Source organism: Python bivittatus, unplaced genomic scaffold (assembly GCF_059951505.1).
Source record: "Python bivittatus isolate LINGU-HERP-01145 unplaced genomic scaffold, Pbiv_v1 ctg000160_np1212, whole genome shotgun sequence".
Classification (NCBI taxonomy): Eukaryota; Metazoa; Chordata; class Lepidosauria; order Squamata; family Pythonidae; genus Python; species Python bivittatus.
This window is the reverse complement of record NW_028277076.1, coordinates 3,301,387-3,320,725: the sequence shown is the minus strand read 5'-3', so window position 1 is coordinate 3,320,725 and position 19,339 is coordinate 3,301,387. Positions and strand designations below refer to the sequence as shown.

At 43.5% G+C, this 19,339-nt stretch overlaps 1 protein-coding gene across 3 annotated transcripts in view; it reads right to left on the bottom strand.

The window, feature by feature from the left end:
• Window positions 1–3,597: 3,597 nt before the first annotated feature.
• ASTN2 (astrotactin 2) overlaps window positions 3,598–19,339 on the bottom strand; it is a 274,360-nt gene continuing 258,618 nt past the window's right edge. For all 3 annotated transcript variants that reach the window (XM_088146943.1, XM_088146944.1, XM_088146945.1), the window contains 3 exons: window positions 10,869–10,969; window positions 9,423–9,606; window positions 3,598–4,474 (listed from right to left, as the gene is read on the bottom strand). In XM_088146943.1, the coding sequence (XP_088003069.1) occupies window positions 4,237–4,474; window positions 9,423–9,606; window positions 10,869–10,969 (523 nt within the window). In that variant the 3' untranslated portion in view covers window positions 3,598–4,236. The remainder of the gene's footprint in view (window positions 4,475–9,422; window positions 9,607–10,868; window positions 10,970–19,339) is intronic.

Here is a 19,339-nt window from a genome sequence, read left to right as displayed (position 1 = left end):
AACTGATGGCTGTAAACCAGTTTGGCCCTCCATAACCTTGCCTTGCACACTGAAGAGCTTTTACCCATATATGAAAGACTAACAGCCCCCCCACCGCCCCCAAATCTTCTAACTAACCAAGACACAACCTTATTATTGTAATTTCCAACTTGGGAGGGAGAATTCCTATCGGCAAGATGGACAGAGACAAAAATATTAAATGGAGACCAAAGGAAAAGGAAAAAAGGCATCGAGAGACATAAGGATTCCAATGCTTGGCTTTCTGTTGCAAGAAAGGTCTCCTCTTTGAAGAATGCCCAAGAGGAAGCATAAAATATTGGGTTTCCTCTCCCCCCCCCCCTCCCGCTGGGCTTGAGGTTTTTCTTCCCAACAGAAAACTTGCAGACAGACTTATTTGGTGGCCTTGCATGTGCTTTCAAGCATTCATAACTTTTCAAAGCACATTTCCATATAAATGCCTGAGCAGATTTCTCACAGGACCAGCAAAGGAGATGCCAGCACCTAAAATAGGAGAACCAAATGGGTATAGCCCCCACTTCTATCAATTAAAAGGTGGCAAGATCACTGGAGAATTTCTTCGGTGCATTAAAATGAGCAAGTCCTTAGCAGACATCACACCCGCTAGCTGTAGGCCATATAAGAATTGGAAGATGTCCCTTGTTGGATTAGAAAAACAGTTGGCCGTATGAAACTGATGGACACCAACGTACCCAGAAACAACACCTTTGCTTCCTGCTAACAAGCCACCAGTCATTAATCATCATTTCCTGGAATGTCTCACTTGGGCCATAAACACATTCTTAGAAATTTGCTTGAAAAAAATAGTAGGCAGCTTGGTCTATGATGGGCTCACCTCACCATAAAGGAAGACAAAGCCAGGCATGGGTGGTTTAAAATATCTAGAGAAGGGGATGGAAGCAAGCAACCATCTCCATTTGCCTTCTGGTAAATGGGGAGTTGGTGACTGGCCATGCCCACCCCAGCAACAGTCTTGCCCAAAGGAAGATTGTTTTCTTTTCAAAATTTGAAATGTGCTCCCGAACTCCCAAGGTGGTCTACCTCTTGGAATAAAACAAAGGCCAATCTAGCTTGACAGATGCTTTAGGAAGCACACAAGGCATGCAAACTTTAGCTGCCAAAGACTTTTGGAGCTAGATCATCCCTGGATGGGTAAATGTGATTCCCAGTCCTCCCCAATTTTCTAATTTGAACAAACCAACTCTACTTCGCCCTACTGTTCTCAGAGTCTGACACCCATAATATTTAAAGTTGCCAACTTCTGCACAATAGCTTGCAGAATTCACCAGGTATTGATTTGCCAAATGTTAACCCTGTTGTTTCTAACCTCCAGTTATTCAATTTTGCACTTTTGTTCCCCAGTTTCTTTTTCTTTTTTAGCTCTATAGCTAACACAGAATTATCTTACTAAAATGTGTCCAACTCTTTGACATTTTAAAGTTTGCAACTTCACCTTATAGCTTTTCATAGTGTTGTTTTCACAGAAGTCTGATAGCTTTTATGTCTCCCTCTTTTAATCCTGTGGTAGTTGTCCTTACAGTTTTGAGGAATAGCGGTTCATTTCATAATCGTTTTTGTTTTTTTTTTCAATTTGATGCTGGTCAAACACTGAAACAAAGATACTGTAACTGTAATTTCTAAGTTCTACAAAGTCATCAAAAGCCCAGACCAAACTTTCATAAGGAATGAGCTAGAAGGAAGTTAAGGCAGTGGAATTGTAACTATGTACTCTGGCCTATAGCTGTTTAGAACTATACATGTATAGTTATAAGCCAGGTCTCACTTTTCAGGGGTGTCAAGTACATAAATTACTCACAGTCAACAGAAGGAAGCCAATGTCACCATCAAAAAACAGGCCATGGTTGTTCATTGGAGTCTCAACGGAGAGAGAGACACAAAATAGCATATTCATGTAGCTTCCAGCATACTCCAGAAGGCAAACACCATAAATCGAGGAAAATGGGTAGGTTGTGATGCAGCACAAGTAAGAACAGAAGCTGGTTTAAGCATTGTTCCAATATCCACACCAGAGGCCCGCTGCAGCCCAAATGAGAAGAATTCCTCTTTGCAATTACACCTTGAATCCTGAGTTAGTTCTTTGTTCACAAAGAGACCTGTTTCAGCTGGGCACTTCTGTGTTGAGTGCATTGAAGACCTTCACCTGATGCTGGGTGCATGGAGACGTATTCAGTAGAGGCATGAAAAAATAAGACACCTCATGCTATCTCTCACAGTGCTTAAAAAGCTAAGTAGCAACTGCAAGAAAACATGAGGTTTTTCCCATGTCAAGAGTAGACAGCCAAGCTTCCATGATCCAGGGTTTTACTTTATTCTCGTAGGAGGAAGCAATCCCTGACCTGGTAGGTTTTGGCACAGAGGCTGGATTCGTACGACTCACGTAATCCTGAAACTGAGTTTCCAAAACAGAATGTCTGTGTTCATGTAACATGTGATGCCCAAATAAATAAACCAACCATATTATGGCTTAGTAGGATATTTACACATCATGCTAAGATGTTGGCTGGGTTTCCTAAAACATGCTTAACCACAACTCTTGAAGCCCATTTTTGCCTGGATGGGTTCATGTTGCATGAACCCATCCAGAATATCCAGGTTGCAGATGGAAGAGCTGGATAGAGTTGGCTTCCTCCATATCAAGTGTTAAAAAATGGGGTTCTTACCTCCTTCGGTTTGGTTTGGCTGTGGCACTGGACATCAAGGGATTGTATCTCACCTGTGTCTTCTTCTGGCTTTGAATGGGTAGCTGAGACCATAATGAAAAGGGACAATTGCTGAAGAAGATGCTTAGGGTCTAATAGTCTGCCCAATTTTTGTCAGTTAAAACAGAGGTAGGTGTCACTGTCCCCTCCACACCAAATAATCTTATTATACCAATACAGGAAGCATTATGTTTAGCATCTTGTCAACATTTAGAAGCATGTATGTTTTGCATTCCCCAAATTTCTCTTGGGTACAAGGTTCGATGGTATAGATTTTGCTTTGCATGCAAATGTCCCCAAGTTCCCTTTCTGGCTTAAAGGAAGAGGAGATGTAGGTGAGGGAAGACTGCAAAGGCACTGTAAGGGTCAACAAATGGGATTCATGATTCAGGTCCAATTCAATTTGAACATTGAAAGCAATCTGGAAAACAGAACTGATCTTCCTAGGACATCCATATCAAATTGGACTGAATTGAATTAGATTCAGACTGCTCAGAAACGTGCACAGAAAGGGTCTGCATTGGCTCAGAATACATCTGATGCTCCAAATGGATCTGAATCAACTTGGAGTGTGAAAGAGTCACAGAGGTGTCATTCGTAATCTATCTATCTATCTATCTATCTATCTATCTATCTATCTATCTATCTATCTATCTATATGGAAGGAACTGGTAGTATTTAAGTGCATGTGACAGTGAAGTGTATAGTAGACAGAACATTGTCTCCCTTAGCCAAGGTGGGGGGGGGGATGGGGAAGAAACATGAGAGTGGCTAAAAGAGGCAGTAAGGAAGCAGATGTATTTTGGGAAAGATTCACTGACATGACTCAAGAAATGACAGGTAGGCCAGGAAGTTGGAAGTAAATATGAATGTTTTAATGCACAGAACAACCTGTCAGGACACTGGTAGAGAGAATCATCTAAGGAGCCGTTCTTTGACACCTGATATGTGTTTGACGTGTCACCATTCTTGTAACGGCCCACTAACAAAGCTACTTCAAGAATGCTGCCCCTTCAAAAATGGAGGTTCTTCTGACTTCCTGCACAAAGTTCTCATGTTACCCAAGTCTCAGTCCCTCGGAGCAAAGACCTAACGTGAGTCACCAACTGTCCCCCAAGTACAGCTGAAAGCTGTTGGTTCCACCACTTGCGGGCCCCCCACCCCACCAGCTGAGTTTTTTCTCCATCTCTTGATCTCAGCTTTGGAGCACATGGCTAGGGATTTAGTTAGGAAAAACATCTGAAAAGGATGACACATTTTTTTTCTTTTTTCCCTTGAGCGGAGCAAAATAATGTACTTCCTTCTTAAATAATAATAATTATTTTAAAAAAGAGAACCTAAAAAAGGGGAGCGGGGGGAGAATCTTGCTGATCCCTCAGCTGGCTGTTGTTCATCTAGCAGCTCTCCTTTCCCTCAAATTGCAGGTTGCCACATGTCCTTGACTCGCTTGAGTCGGGTGTGCCTCTGCTCTGTTGCCTCGGTTGGCCGGCACTGTCTTTCATCGCCCCTTGGAATCACCATACATGTTGCGCAGCAGAGAGACCATCTTCTCCTCGCATGTGATTTTGGTGTCTTTGAGGACATTGTACCAGACCATGCCAGAGGGTCGGACCTCCTCGCTACGACAGAATAAGTAGGGCATGGTATCAGTCCGGCTTTGGATGTAGGCACTGCGTAGCAAAGTTGAACAGTGGCTACTGACTTTCTCAAGCCGTCGCAGGATGAGATGTGCTTTTCTAGAAGGGGGGAAAAAATCAGCTTGAGACTTGGAGGAAAGCAAAGAGGAAGAATGTAGGGTGGGAAGAGAAGAGGACCAAACCACCATTTCTAGTAACTGTCATCATGCTGGAAAGCTGGACTAGTCTATGCTAAAATCAGGAATCTGGTAGCATCTACACACCCTTTGTCATGGTCTCCCCAAATTATTCCTTAATTTAAACTCAAAATACAGAGGTTTTTCCTCTCCTTCCTGTTCTTCAGAGAATTTGGAGTACCTTTGGTTTAGGACTGAGCGAAACCCATATTTTGGCCACCTTTTTCACAATTTGCAAAGCCAAAGGGTGGGTGGGTAGGAGGGAATAATCAGATTATTTTCTGGATGACCTGAATCATAGTGGCAATTCAATGAACTGGTGCCACTGGGAGCAATTTTTATTCCTTTGCTTTTTTACCTACACTTCAAACTTCGCCATAGACTTATTTCAGCTGGATTTCAGGCTGGGGCATCGGGTGAAGATAACACTGAATGCTTCAAAGGATATGTGGCTGTGACTAACGAGAATACTGGAGAACCATGCTAAAATCTCTCTACTAATTTCCTTACATCTTCTCCCCATATGAAGGAGGCTCCTGGGTTTATCTTGTACTCTTCAGGTGCTCTGAAATATTCTTTCCATCCCTTTGTAGCTTCCCTGGCTGTCCACACCTGAAAAAGTCTCAGGGTTTGACTTCCTTCTTTAGAATGGAATGGATACGCGGGAGGTCAAGGAGCTGTACACCACTACAGGGTCATACCCTAAAAGGCCGGATCTTCACGCAACCCCCATGACTACCTCATCAACATCTGATGACATGATATCATCAGGCCTGGGGGTCTTTGGGAACTGGAGACGTTCTTAGATGGCTCCACTGGGACTAACCTTCTTGCTGTCTCTGAGGTTTGTATATTTTAAAATGTTTTGATAATATTCTTATTTTAAGAATTACTTTTTATCCTTTCATAATGATTTTTCTTTTACCCGTTTGCCATTTTATTCAATCGTTGTGCGCTGCCCAGAGTTGCTTTGTGTGAGGTGGGCAGCCATATAAATGCGATTAATCAATCAATCAATCAATCTCCAAACGAGATCACCGCTGTCTGCCCACAAAAAAATTCACCAACGTTCTCTTTTTTATTGAAGGAAGCTTCAAAAGCAAGTTCTTGTTTGACTTGAAAATGGTAGGGGGGGGGGAAGTTCTGCACCCCTCTAATGACATTTTGCAAACCGAAGCATAATCACTTATCACCAGAACTACTGCAGCTTTGGAACAGCTACATTACATCCCTTTCCGCCCACTTCGGGCAGCCACAAACATTTTACTATTTTTAATTGTCCCATTGGGAAAGAAATAAGTAACCCCCTCTGCTTTTACCCAAATCGAAGGAGGATGGTTGGGAAAAAATGCAGTAGTGTTAAAACAGTTGAGTTGAGAGCCATGGCCTTCGGATTCTCCTGTCCAGCCTTTTTTTCATCATTACCGTATGCACTGTTGGATTATGACCCACTCTCACCCCGCATGGCCTTTTGAACCGGTCTGTTCCACCCACTCTAGAATCTCTGATGATAGCCTTGGGTGTGGCCTATGGGAAAGAGCCATGAGCAAGTTTTGGCCAGGTTGGCTGCGAAAAGCAGCAGCAGCAGCATCTTACAAGTGAAAATAAATCTACAGGGAAGGTATGGAGAAGGAAAGAGGCGGAGGGAAACGGAACCCATTGAGGCTTTCCTAATGACAAATTCCCTTTCAGCCCAAGACAGATTATTGTGGAATATTTAGGCCAAGCTGCTGATGTGACTCACTTGTGTGAAAAGGTTAATGAAGTAACGTCTAAAGGGTAGACTTATCTTTGGCTGACATCTTCCCCTGAGGAAGGGGGAAACAAAGAAGAGGGAAGGCTGAAAGAGGAAGTTGAAAAAGGGAGAGAGGTACCTCCCAGAGCAGGCGAGGAGATAAATTGGAAGGGCAGCCAGTTGGATGTCATAAATCAGATGCTGGGTCCTCTCCAAGCTTTCCCTATGGAGGTCGGAGTTTTTCCAAGTCTGGAGATGAAATTGGCCCAAACCCCTGACCTGACCTACCTCCTACCCACTCTGCTTCAGAAAATGGGAATCATTTGCAAAAAGGACAGACGTTAATGAAGCCGTTAAAAAGCTGGGTCAGGAAAGGAAGGTCAAAGGAGGGAGCTGTACGGCCAGCCCTCTGCTGCAAACGCGTAACCACTTCCTGCCACGCTGGGCCACCTCCATTCCACCTTGTTGACTGGGAGGCAACCAAACGTTAAGAGCGTGTGATGAGGGAGGGGGAGGATGGAGAGTTAGAAGGGGTGCTCCCTTTTCCCAGTTTGCAAGGCAGTGAAAGTGTGCATGGAGAAACCCCTGTGTGGATAAAGTCCCCAGATCCAATCTTGGCATCGCTGAGTAAACAAAAAGCAGAATGAGATAACAGGTGGGGAGAAAGGATGTTGCCCGATTGCTGCCAGGCAAAGTAGTGGACCTCATTCCCCATTGCCTGAAACATTGCAAGTATGACCCCAGTGTTTACCTCCTTTTATATTTTATGCATGCTCTCCCCCCCTTCAGTTTTTTTTTTTTTTTTGCCTCCTGTCCTTTGGGCACAACAGGGGAACTGTCCTATGAATTTTAGATAATTGGTTGTATTTAAGCCTTAATTTAAAAACCTTGGTGTCGCAGATTTCTGTACCTGGATATGCGTCAAAGCACTAATGCTTCAAGGAAATGACTTAATATTTGTAACAGTGGTGCTGGAATCTTTCCACTATTCCAAAGCCTCCCTATCTCCATTTCAGCACCATCACACACGCGCGCACACACACAGGAAAAGTTATCTTGTGATATCTTCCCTAAGGGTCTGTAACCCTCTGGAGAGATGCTTGGAATGGAAGAAAGGAGATTCTCAGATCCTTTGGCCACTTTGCAACCAAGAATCTTGCTCCTCATTATGGGAACGTTGCCTTTTTTCCCCTTCCTCTTATCCTATGGTGGAAAACACAAACGCCACAGAAATAACTTTCCATCCTGCTGAAGTATGATAGAAACACGTTGCAGAAGGAACATCTAGTACAGTAATGCAGAAGAGCCTTGTTATAAGTTCTGGAGAAAGCCTAAGATTCTTGTGGTGGTGCTAGGAATAAAGGGTCAGGACTGGAGCAGGTGCAGAGAAAATTTGGCTGGATGTACAGCACCGTAACCAAGGCCACCTATGAACTCAGTTTTTCCTAGCGTAAACCTTCTGCTTTGAACAGCTGACAAGTCCAGTATCTACTGCTAACCAGCTGTTTGAAGGAACCTGTGGTTCTCCCTGAAACTGGCCTGTGTGGGAGCTCTGGGGTAATATATTTATGGTGCATATGCAACAGACTCCACTCTTGTCACTAAGTTTTATGACCCAACTTTTGCTACAGATCAGGGGCTCCCCTGATAAACATTTCAAAGTTGGGAAATTCATGACCCCCACAGAACATTAGGCTCCTGCCAATTAAAAGCTCATTAGGAAGCACCCTGCCTTCAAACAGCATTTGGTCTCTGCCTGTTCTTTCACAGCAGCTCTTTGAGGAACCAGTCAGGAATCTGGACAGGGTAAAAGGACACGGGCATTTGGTCAGCGTTAAGGGATGATGAGGCTAGAGTAGAAGGCCCCTGATCTTGGGAATGCCCACTCGGTGAGATAAGCCTCCAAAACCACTTTTTGGAACAGCAAAGGATTCAGGGATACTGATGAGATCTTAACCACCCTGGGCTGGGCCCTGGATATTTTCAAGTGGAAAGACCCTCAAGTTTGGCCACCGCTGGCTTTTCCTCATCTATTTTTCTGTGGTTGTTCTGGCTTCAGCCCTTGGCCTCTGCTTCATGGATCCATACGACTTGGCTTGGGCGCACAGAGCTACAGAGAGGGTTCGAGCCAACTCATGGGCAAACAAGAAAGGGCTGCTACAAATCCTTCACTTCAGGGCTTGGAAAGCAAAACAGAAGAATGGCAGATGTGTCAAGAAGGAAGGGTTCTCTGAAGTCCTCCAAGTGATTTGAATTTCTGAGCTTTTCTGAGGGGTGGGAAGGGAGCGACGATGGCTTATAATGAGTAGTGGGAGATGAGGTAATCTTTTAGGGTGTTGTCCATACCATTCTTCAGAAGAGAGCCGGGGAAGGAAAGTTGTCAGAACAGCCCACCAACTCCATAGGCAGAGCAAGGTGGAAATAAAATCACTAAGGTGACCTTGATTCCCTGTTGACTTGATGTACTTCTTAGCAGCAGAACAGAAGTGGGTTGCCCTTGCCTTCTTTGAGGACTTTTGCCACTTAGATAGGCATAATGGGGGGGTGGTAGGAAAGTTAAAATCCCACTGTGTTGTAAAACTGTGAATGCAAAGAACTACTTTTCTCTGAATGCTTAGAAGCATGCTGGAACTCTGGACAAGCAACGATGAAAAGCACACCCAAGTACCCCACTGCTGTGATCATGATAAATGGAGGGTGTTCAAGCCCATAACTAAGACCCAGTTTGGAAGAAGAGAATCTCAGAAGCATTCTCAAGTGTTTGAATTGATGGGCAGATGCCCAGACTTCATGGAGAAGGGTTGAACCCAAGTATGTATGTTGATACAGACTTTTGAAGTCAGCAGGGCCTTACACTGAACCAACAACAGGGGTCCTCTAGGATGCCCCCTAAGTCTGACAGTCTTAGAGTGGAAGGAGACCCCCATCTCATCAAGAATGGTCCAAGTCCAATATCAGGAAAGGTGGTGGTAGTAGTGGTGAGAAGAACCGGGTATCTCCTTCACCCCTTTGGTAACACCTTGCCTAATGAAGAACCCTGAGAAACTCAGAGGCTTACCTACCCTGGTGACATTTTAGCTAGTCCTACTAATGGCAAGGAAGGCAGTAGGAATTCACACTTGGCCAGAAGAATTACCTGGGGCCAAGCTCATCCTCACTACGCCAGACAAAGTCGCCAAACTTCTCATAATGGGAGTTGTAGTGATGCTGGACTCGGGAGAGCATGGATGCAGAGACTTCCATCAGGGTGTTGTAGGCCGTCTGCTGCTCCTTCCCACTGGTATAGCCATTGTACAGGTTGTAGATCTTGTCTGCTATTTCTGGAAAACAAGCAGAGAAGAAAAGGCTGAGCAGCAACCATGGAAGCAGAACTTAGCAATGTGACCAAATATTCTTTCTATGGACCATCTCTAGTTGATCGGATTTAAAAAAAAAATCATTCCGTTCTACTAAAGAAAAAGAAATGCTGGAGAAATTCCAATGCACCGGATGAGAGAAAGAGCTATTTAATTTACAAGGTGGCCAAGGATTTGCTCGTTATCCTGTTCTGTGTGGTAGCATCGATTCTCCATCACTCTGCAGTTCCCCACATCTCCAACTGAATCCTAAATAAAGATATAACAAGGGGTCTCTTCCAGTGGGGGGTTTTCACTCTGGGAAGTGAGGGCAGTGGGGAAGCTGCAAAGGGATACAAAGATTCAGAGATCATTACTGCTGTTCAATGAATAAAGCTGTTTTCCTTTTGTGCTGCTTCTAATAATGCCAACTGTGGAGTCCACGCTTCCAAATATTTTACATTGAAAACCCTCCCAGTTTGATGAAACTATGCGTAATCTTGTAGTCTGCCCAAAGAACACCTGATATGGCTATATTAAGATTTGCAATAGCAGCCGTAGGAACACCCACTGTTACTTTTAGTGTCCTCTGCCATGCCACAAGACTAAAGTAAACTGAAAAAGAACACTGGAAGAATTTTGAAGCGATCCTGAAGTATCTTCAGAACGAGAGAGCAAAGAATTAAAGCATTACTTTCAAGTAATTTCCTTCCACGACGGAAGACAGTGCAGCACCCACAGGATCTGTAGATGGTTTTGAACCCAAGCTATCCCTAAATCAGCAGAGTATGAGTTGCTGCAAGAAACACCTAATGGTCTTTTACAATGTATTATATAAATTAATTCAAAAGAATTAAACAGGAGACTAGTGACAACCAGTAGCTGAATGCCTCTGGGCTAAATGTATGACCACAGGTGGTTTTGTAAAGTAGAAATGTGGGTGTCTATTTTGTGGGAGTGTACAAGTTTCCAAAATGTGTCAACAGACCCATTGTTCTAGACCACTGTTTCCCACCTTGAGAATTGTGGACTTCAACTCCCAGAATTCTAGCCAGCATGGCCATTGCTAAGAATCCTGGGGGTTGAGGTCCATACATCTCAAAGTTGTCCAGATTGGAAAACACTGGTCTAGGCTATGTCCCAGAAATATCTGAGCTTGGGCTACGTGAGAAACTCCAGAAATTAAGGCAAAATTAAGACACAGGTAAGAACTCTTTTGGACCCATGTTCTGAGGACAAGCATTTACCTTCTGCCTTGCTGTCATCCACCAATGGACAGGCTGTTCTTAGTGTGATGGTGCTCAGTTCTGAGTGCCTCCCACGGGTGTCCACAGCATAGAGGGTAAATCTGGAAGAGAAGACACCCATCAGGATGAACTGGGATAAACGGAAGGAATGAAGTATTTTGGACCCATTCCCTTCTTGATAGCTCTTTCAGCAGCAAGTAGGTTTCATTCAGAGAAGGTGTTGGCATGGGAACTTCTGATCTGAGTTTCACGGTATTGCATTGCAAACTTCCTTGACCACTGTTCAGAGTGTAAAGGGGAAAAACAAACGTAATGCATAAAAAATAAGAGAAAAGACCAAACGTGCTTAGGAGGAGTTTGTGATGTGAAAACAAAAGGTCTCTGACTGAAGTGGATACAATTGTGGGCCAGATAAATTCCTAGGCTTTCCTCCAACATTTACTTCTGGGAGAAAATATCCATCCATCCATCCATCCATCCATCCATCCATCCATCCATCCATCCATCTATCCCCCTCCTACTCTTCTTTCATCTGATGCAGAGCAATGGAGAGATATGTAGCAGGAGACAACCAACCCTTCATTCTATGGTCAGGTTACTAGGAAAACAACCAGAGGAATGCCTTCTGCTACTTAGTAGTCATAAAGGAATCTCATAAATACCATAGAAGAAGAAGAAGAAGAAGAAGAAGAAGAAGAAGAAGAAGAAGAAGAAGAAGAAGAAGAAGAAGAAGAAGAAGAAGAAGAAGAAGAAGAAGAAGAAGAAGAAGAAGAAGAAGAAGAAGAAGAAGAAGAAGAAGAAGAAGATATATCCTGCTGAAACCAATTTCTAAATTATTGTGTGTTTTTTTAGCAGAGAGATAAGGGCAGCAGTGAAGTTGCAGAATTCAGCTGCTTTTTAGGCTGGAGGAATCACAACGGGCAAAATGGGGGCGGGGGGGATGGACTTGAAACAAGTTCCTTTCCCCAATTTTTTGACTAAGAAGGTGGCTTATCCTTCCCAAAACAGTGTGCAGCGGTCCTCCTTAAGTCTGCAGCCTTGTAGAGACAGTACTCAGCCCACTTTCATGTATATTTCCAGAGATCCTGAATAACAGGTTCCTCCTTCGCAGGGAGAAGATCCAAGATGCAAATTCTGTTCCCTCTGAAAGAAAGGTGATTTCCTTAAACTTTTAAGAATGCAAAATACTTCCTCTGGGAGGATGTTATGGAAGAGCTATCAAGAACAGCAGCCAGCACCTGCCCATTTCTCTTTTCTTTAGCCACTGATGTGCAATAAAAACTCCCTTCTTTCTTTTCCATTCTCTCTCAAAGACAAAAGAAAATAGACAAACAGAAAACCACTGCTATGCCTATGGATTAGCTGCAGAACCAAAGCAGAAAAGGATGACATTTGTTTATCAAAAGTTGCCTGCAAAGTTTGCATTTTCAAAAAATGAGAGAAAGGCTATCCCAATCCAAAATTTCCACCTGTTAACCTGGACACAAAACATTTATGATTTATTATAAAAGTCTCTCTCTGTGTGTGTATGCATGCACACACACAAAAGAGCGAAAATTGTGCAATGTCTCTGAAATAGCCAGTGGCTAATCTTTCCCAAATTTCAGTGCAATGTTCTAGCAGCGAGAGACAATTAATTGTATGCTCCTTAGACAATCTGTAGAAAAATGCCTCTTTCAAGCCACTGTGATGTAAAGTACATATTTATACAAATATTATTCACCAAAGCCACAAGAATGCACTTCCTCTTTTGGATGGTAACTTGGCACATTTAGAGAAGAGTAAATCAACAGACATAAACCAAACATATTGTGCCAAGAGAGCGAGTTAAAAGAAAAAAAAAAAATTAAGCATCCTGGAATCTGTTTTTATGCTCCATGAATTGATACATCCACAATTTAAACAAGCTGACACAGAAGTCAGTGTTTACATGGCTACCCAGCCCCAAGAGATTTTTTTAAAAAGGCTTGTTAGGGGGGAAAAAGACTATCTTTATGGAGACCTCCACAAAGATGCTCTTGTGAGGGAGAAAAAATGCAGCTTCAGTGGAAACAGAGATCAAAGAGCTGTGCAAAAGATTCTGAGGTGGGAATACACCTAGTGAAGTGGAAACACTCTATTTTGAGCTTGAAACAGTTCTAACAGCTTGCCTGCCTCTGATTTTCTGCCATTTCATATTCATTGGAGGAAAATCAAAATGAAACAGCAAGTTGTGTTGAAGGGTATAGGAGGATGAATGTGCAACTTCTCAAAGGGGTGACTTTTTCCGGCTCTAGTGATAATTGTGTAGCCCAGTCTGATTGGGCCCTGGGTTAAGAAGCCTATTCAGAGGAAAGGCACCATTCCTTGCTCTCACTCTGAATCAGCTTCATTTGGGCTACATGCAGATTTCTACAAGTGTCCCTCCACCAAAGGCTGGAAAAATTGGCCCTGATATGACAATGATGTTGGCTCTTCTGAAGGGGCCTTGGTATAGGGAATCCCAATTAGGTGGACCACAGTGTTGAGATGGTGGTTTTAATGACGATGATGATGTGTTTAAAGCTTTAACCTGCCCAAAGACTTAAAAATGAATAAATTGATTTCATCTAAAGGCATCTTGCAACCTTGAGCAGGGCAACCAATCCCCAAGAGGCTGACCACTTCTGTCCTACAGAAGTTGGATTAATGCTCAAAGCATGAAACCACAATAGAGTGAATGCCATTCACAATCTGCTGTCAGAGTCAGGAGGTCCTCAGCATCAGTACTGAATTAATTAATTAGTCCCAGTTTGCAACCTAATGGTTCCTATAACCTGAGCCCTGGCAGTACTTTCAAAGTCACTTCTTGAGCTAGCTACATGTTTGAATCCATGCTAGAGTGCAAAGCTCTTAGGAGGAGAGGATAGGGGAAGAGAGGGCTGCTATCTAACTATTCCAACCTTAGAGGACCTTAATGTTAAGAACGGACCAAAAATCAGTCCAAACACCAGTCCCTTAAAAAGGGTGCTGCTACGGCTGATCCATTGTTACTAGTCTGATTTTATCCTACTGCTAAATCTTTCCAGCCATATGCTTCTATGTTTACCCAGTAAATCATGTCACGACCTGCCCTGAGTTTTTAGACTAGGGTCCAGTTTATTTTAAACTGGAACAAACAAACATGTGATGGAGTAGTAGAGTACAAAAAGGCTACAAGTGTCATAGCATCTGAATGGTCATGTTTCCCCACCCATGTTACAAATAAAAAATGGCTTCCTGTGAGTTTTATAGAGGTATATACGGGCATCTATATACGTGGAAGCTTCTACCAAGCCCCCCAGATATTTCCTTTCTCAACAAGTGGGTACTACAACCTCTCAGGACCTGCCTCTATTTTTTGTACCTTTCCTCTCCTACCCACTCCCCCCACCCACGACACACTTGGAGGTCCTAAGTTCATCTTAGTTCCATTATAGCAAGCAACAGAAACTGTATTTTGATGTGTTCTTGTTCCTGCAACCCTTAGAACATTGTGGCACAACAATGTTCCAAGGGTTGCAGGAACAAGAATACATCACGTGTGGCACAACGTACAATGTGTTCATGAAGCCAGCAGTCTTCTGCACTTCTGCTCCACCCATAGACATTTCCTATTCATGCCTTATTAAAGTGATGGAATACTCTCTCCTCTCTGAAGCTTGACCCTTCCCTTTTTCATTGTACTGAAATTTCAAGGGAGAAATGAATGGAGGAGAGTAAAGAGAAGTTACCTTTTTGCAGCCTTGTCCTGACCTCACTGAGAACATTCTATTTAATCAAAACCACATTGCCAGCTGATCAAACAGAAACCCTGATTTGGGCTCCAGAAATCCAAACAAGAAAGTATTTTGCATTGGAGCTCATAAATAACCACAGACAGTCTTTACTGGAAAGTTAAAGCCAAGTAAGGCAAGGGATCCTCAGTGTCATTTGGTTCCAGCAGGATACCCAAATTCACTTCTTGTTCCCCTTCCAGAAGCCTGCAGAGTCCCAAAACACAAGGCAAGCCGAAGTCACCTATATATCTGATCCATTACAAGGAGGACCTCCAAGTTTCAGGGGAAGGACACATGAATTACAAAAAGTAAGTCTCCTCCTACAGTAGGGCAACGAAGAGGTGTGTAAGTAGCATGCATGAAAATATATCAGGTTCCCAGCAAGGAATTGAGAGCCTCCTCCAGATGTAGTGGTTTTTCAAATGTTTCCCAAAGTGCAGGAGGTAAATCTAACATGGAGTAAGCTGAATGATCACAGAGAACCTCTCCTCCATACTACAGGATTGACAAAGAAGCATCGTACCATTCCCAAACCCACCCCCTTGAGGATTAAACACTTGTCACCCCTTTTTTGCTTTGCCCCATGCTGAAAGGAGAAGTGAAGGCTATCCGCCTCTCATAACACAGCATCAAACTTAATAGCTACTGTCCAGCCACAAAGAAGGTACGTCCAGCAGAACACCTCAAAGAAGGCGCATTTAGAGTTGTATGGAGTTCCGTCAGTTGCCTGATTCCTTCCAGCTTGTAGCAGGAAATCAGTTTTGTCGGAATTTGTCAGAAGGCCAATGTGTGGGGTACAAGACAGGCTGTGTAACATTGACACCTCCATATTTCAACATCTTCAGTTTTAGGTGGCCCCTAATAGCTCCTTTGACCTTTGAAAATGCAGACACCTTGTTCTGCATAATGGTAGGCCTAGCCCTGACTTTTGAAAATGCAAAATGGGATTTTACCTCTACTGCTCCAAATTCAGGATGAGACATAGTTTACATTCTGCAGAGTGGAAGCACAGGCCATCTATGGGAAGTTCTGGGTTCCAAAGGTCCACTGTAAATCAGTTAACCACATCAATGATTTGCAACAGTTCCAATAACCCATCTGGGCAGCCTGAACACTGAAGGGGAATTCTTGCTTGGCTTCTGATGCAATTTTTGGGTTCCACAACAAACAAGACATTGCCTGTGGATCTCCTTGCTGGAAGAATTATTTTCTTCAGTCTCACCCGACATGGGAGGGTTCCTATTTACACAAATGTTTGAAATGGTTTTTGTATTTTGCAGCCTTAGAAATCAGACAGACAGAAAAAGAGAAACCCACAGGGAGATGTGATCCCAACAAAAAATATGTGCTGCCTCTGACCGAGAAAACATCCCTTTGTGGGAGCCCCACAAAATGCAAAAGATTAACTGATTGCAAAACCAAAGAACAAGCTACGTGGTTAGATGGAGAAAGGAATGTGAGATCTTTGACGCTTCCAGGAGAGCACCAAGTTACCCCAAACCACCTCTGGCTGCACAGTGAACTTATCTTTGCAGCTGGGCAATGCCAGGATGAACACAGGAGAACATCTTTCTGTGGTTAATCCAGCAGTCCACATAAAAATTCACCTTATCTCTTATGGGAGAGGAAAAAATAGAAGACTACAAGAGTTCCCGGATAAGACTGGATGAGTCTAAGTCTTTACTGAGATTTGCTTTCAGTCCTGATGAGGCCAAAGCCTTGGAGATACAGTATTTCCAACAAAAGAAAAACTATTTTGATGGTTAGAGAGATGGGGAAAGAACCCTGGTGAATAGGGTTTTAATAATAGCTTAATAACATCTGTTGGTTAGTCCTTTAGCTTCAGTCAGAATATGGACTTTGGTAACAGGTGGCAATATCTGTCGATCTTAAAAAGCTAAGCAAGTTCTGCTTAATTGTGGAAGGAGTCCTGGCCTTTAATTCCATCTTCGCTGATCTGCAAGAGAAGTTCATACACTTTTGACTGGGGCCCTGGATGAATGGCATTGTTTCTGGTCATCCACCACTCCTGGCCACCCACCATTCCTGGTGACATGGTTGCCCAATGATGCTCTTACTTGGGGTACTGGCAAATATGAATGTGAGCATGCCTTCAGAATACTGACTGCAATAGATGAATTGTATGGTTGACTCTTCCCCTGACAAACCAGTCTTTGAGTAGGCTCTAAAGAAGTCCAAATTATTTTGCATGGTGGGAAAAAGGAATTTGGGAAAAGCTGTTGGCAAATCACCAAGTTTGAGCTGACATTGCCTGGTCAAATCCTATTCCTTCTGAATTCAGAGAAGGATTTGCACTGAATTTGGGAGTTGATCCGCCTGAACAGCATTCATGGGTTTTCCAAGGAAAACTTAGGAAAGAATAAACCCCAAAACAGAAGTTGAAATACATGATCTTGGGCACACCTAGTCTGCCTTTCTGAGTCTCATCACCATGATCCTTCCCTGCCCTCCTCCCGCTGCAGGTCAGCATCTCTTCTGAGAAATATTTTGTCTCCAAATCTTTGAGTTGAAAAAAAATAAAATAAAATCCCTCCCACAGCTGGGCTCAGACTGACTTGCTCTGGAGGGCCTAATAAATAGCAGCAGCCGGGTTCGGAGGGTCAGAGAGTGGCTGGAGAGAGTAATGTATGCATAAAGGGGAGATTGCAAGGGGAATGCGGTCTTTTAAAATGGATAAAAAAAGAAAAAGAAAGTGGAGGGAGGAAGCTCCGACTGGAATCACTGTCTTCCAGAGATACGTTTCAAAGGGGACTTCTTGTACTTTTGGCACGGGGTGGGTGTTTGTTTGCCAAAGGAAAAGAAGGAAAGACAAGAAAAAGATGTTGCAAGTGTCTGCAAGGAAGGCTGTAATTAGGTGCATTGATTCTCAGGCCAACCAAACACTTGCTGTGATCCATAGACCCAGGGGAGAGCTGTTTTGCTCTTCCAGGGAGCTCTGACACACAGACTGCCATATGCCCAAGGAAATGAATCTATTAAGCCAGGTCCAAGAAATGTGTTCTCTGTGAAACCCAGGGCTGTCTCCTCTCTCCAGCTTTTCTAACTTTTCTGCATCAGCAAAGGGCCATAAGGACGCTGCAGCAATTGCCATGGATTTTGCAGGCGGGCAACCAAGAAATGATTCATAGGGTTTACATCTTCTAGGAAGGAGGGAAGGAGAAGAAATCTGCATCAAGGGTAAGCCAAAACCAGCCGAGTTGGAGGGGAAGTACATATGTTTCTGAGCAAAAGGATGCAGAAACAACCATTGGCCTCTCCTGATAAAAGAGGGGGAAGTAATGGAGAAACCATGCAGCGCTGGATTAGAAGGATGAATGGTTTGACAGTTCAAGGCACCTCATAATGACATCGCAGAGACAATGCTGCTCCTTGTGTCTCACAGCTTCTATGACACTGCCCTCTTGTGGGTCTTGCAAGTTAGGGACCACCGTTGTGTGCAAATAGAAGGTCGACTAAAACTCTGGGCCAAAAGCTCCCCCCTCCTCCATTTCCTCATAATTTCCCTGACCTGTGTCATTCTCACAGCGGTTCAGAATTTATTTTGCACTGCGTTGGGCACTACCGCTGCTGTGAAAGATACGGCTTTCAGACCCAAGGCGAGGCCATCGTTTGGCTAAGGGAAATGCCAGAATTCTGCTCCCCCCACTAGAAATGTCACCAAAAAAGTTCTTCTCCGGAGGGGAACAAAGGCAATTTCTTTTCCTTGAATCAGAAAGGAAGTGGACCATGTGTTTACAGCAGAGTATAATTTGCTCACGGTCTCCGACTGAAGGAGAGGGGTCTCAGCAGCAGAAAAAATGAAAACTGGAAAGAACGTTCAGAGGACAACTCCCGTCCTTTAAATATGGTATCTATGGCATTCAAGTAGCACACACGAGAGGCAGTGCCACTAAGAAGAAGCACCTGCAAAGTTAAGAGAGGAAGCAAAACCACCAGCCACTTTCTTTGTCTTCTTAGCTCCCTGGCCTAGAGAGCTCCTTCTGTCCTCCACTACCCCTCCTTCTTTTGGAGAGATATAGGATTAGGGAAGATTTATTTAATTGCATTAGCTTACTACACATGGAGGAGGTTGGGAAGAATCAGAATGAGATAACGGAAGGATGAATGCAGTTCCAATTTGGGGTTATCAATCAATGAAGTGTTATCAAGGGACTAGGCAGATAAATACCCATGTTTTATTCCCTCCCCCCAACCTTTCCTCTGCTATTATTTCCAGGGAAGCAGGAGAGAGAAGAAAAGAAAATAAAGAAGAATCCATGTTATCTCTCCTCTACAGAACTTCTAAACATTGGCTAATTTGTCTTCTCTGCTTATAATTCCAAGCCACCTTCCTATCTAACTTGATTTATCTTCCTTAGAAGAGATGAATCCAACATACACAGCTCTTAGGTACAGCTGGAGGCTAGACAGATATTGCCAAGAGCTTCATTTTTAAAAAATGTAAATAATATTTCGTTCCTGAGAATAGGAAAAAAAACACCAAGTAAATGGAAAAGAGGAGAAGAAGAATCTTCTGAGCTGGTACCTGTTTTCACTTCGACATGAGGAATTGTTAACCCGACTACGAGAATTGATTTGTTGTTGTTCAGTTGTTAAGTCGTGTCCGACTCTTCGTGTCCCCATGAACCACATCGCGCCAGGCCTTCCTGTCCTTCACTGCCTCCCTGAGTTTGC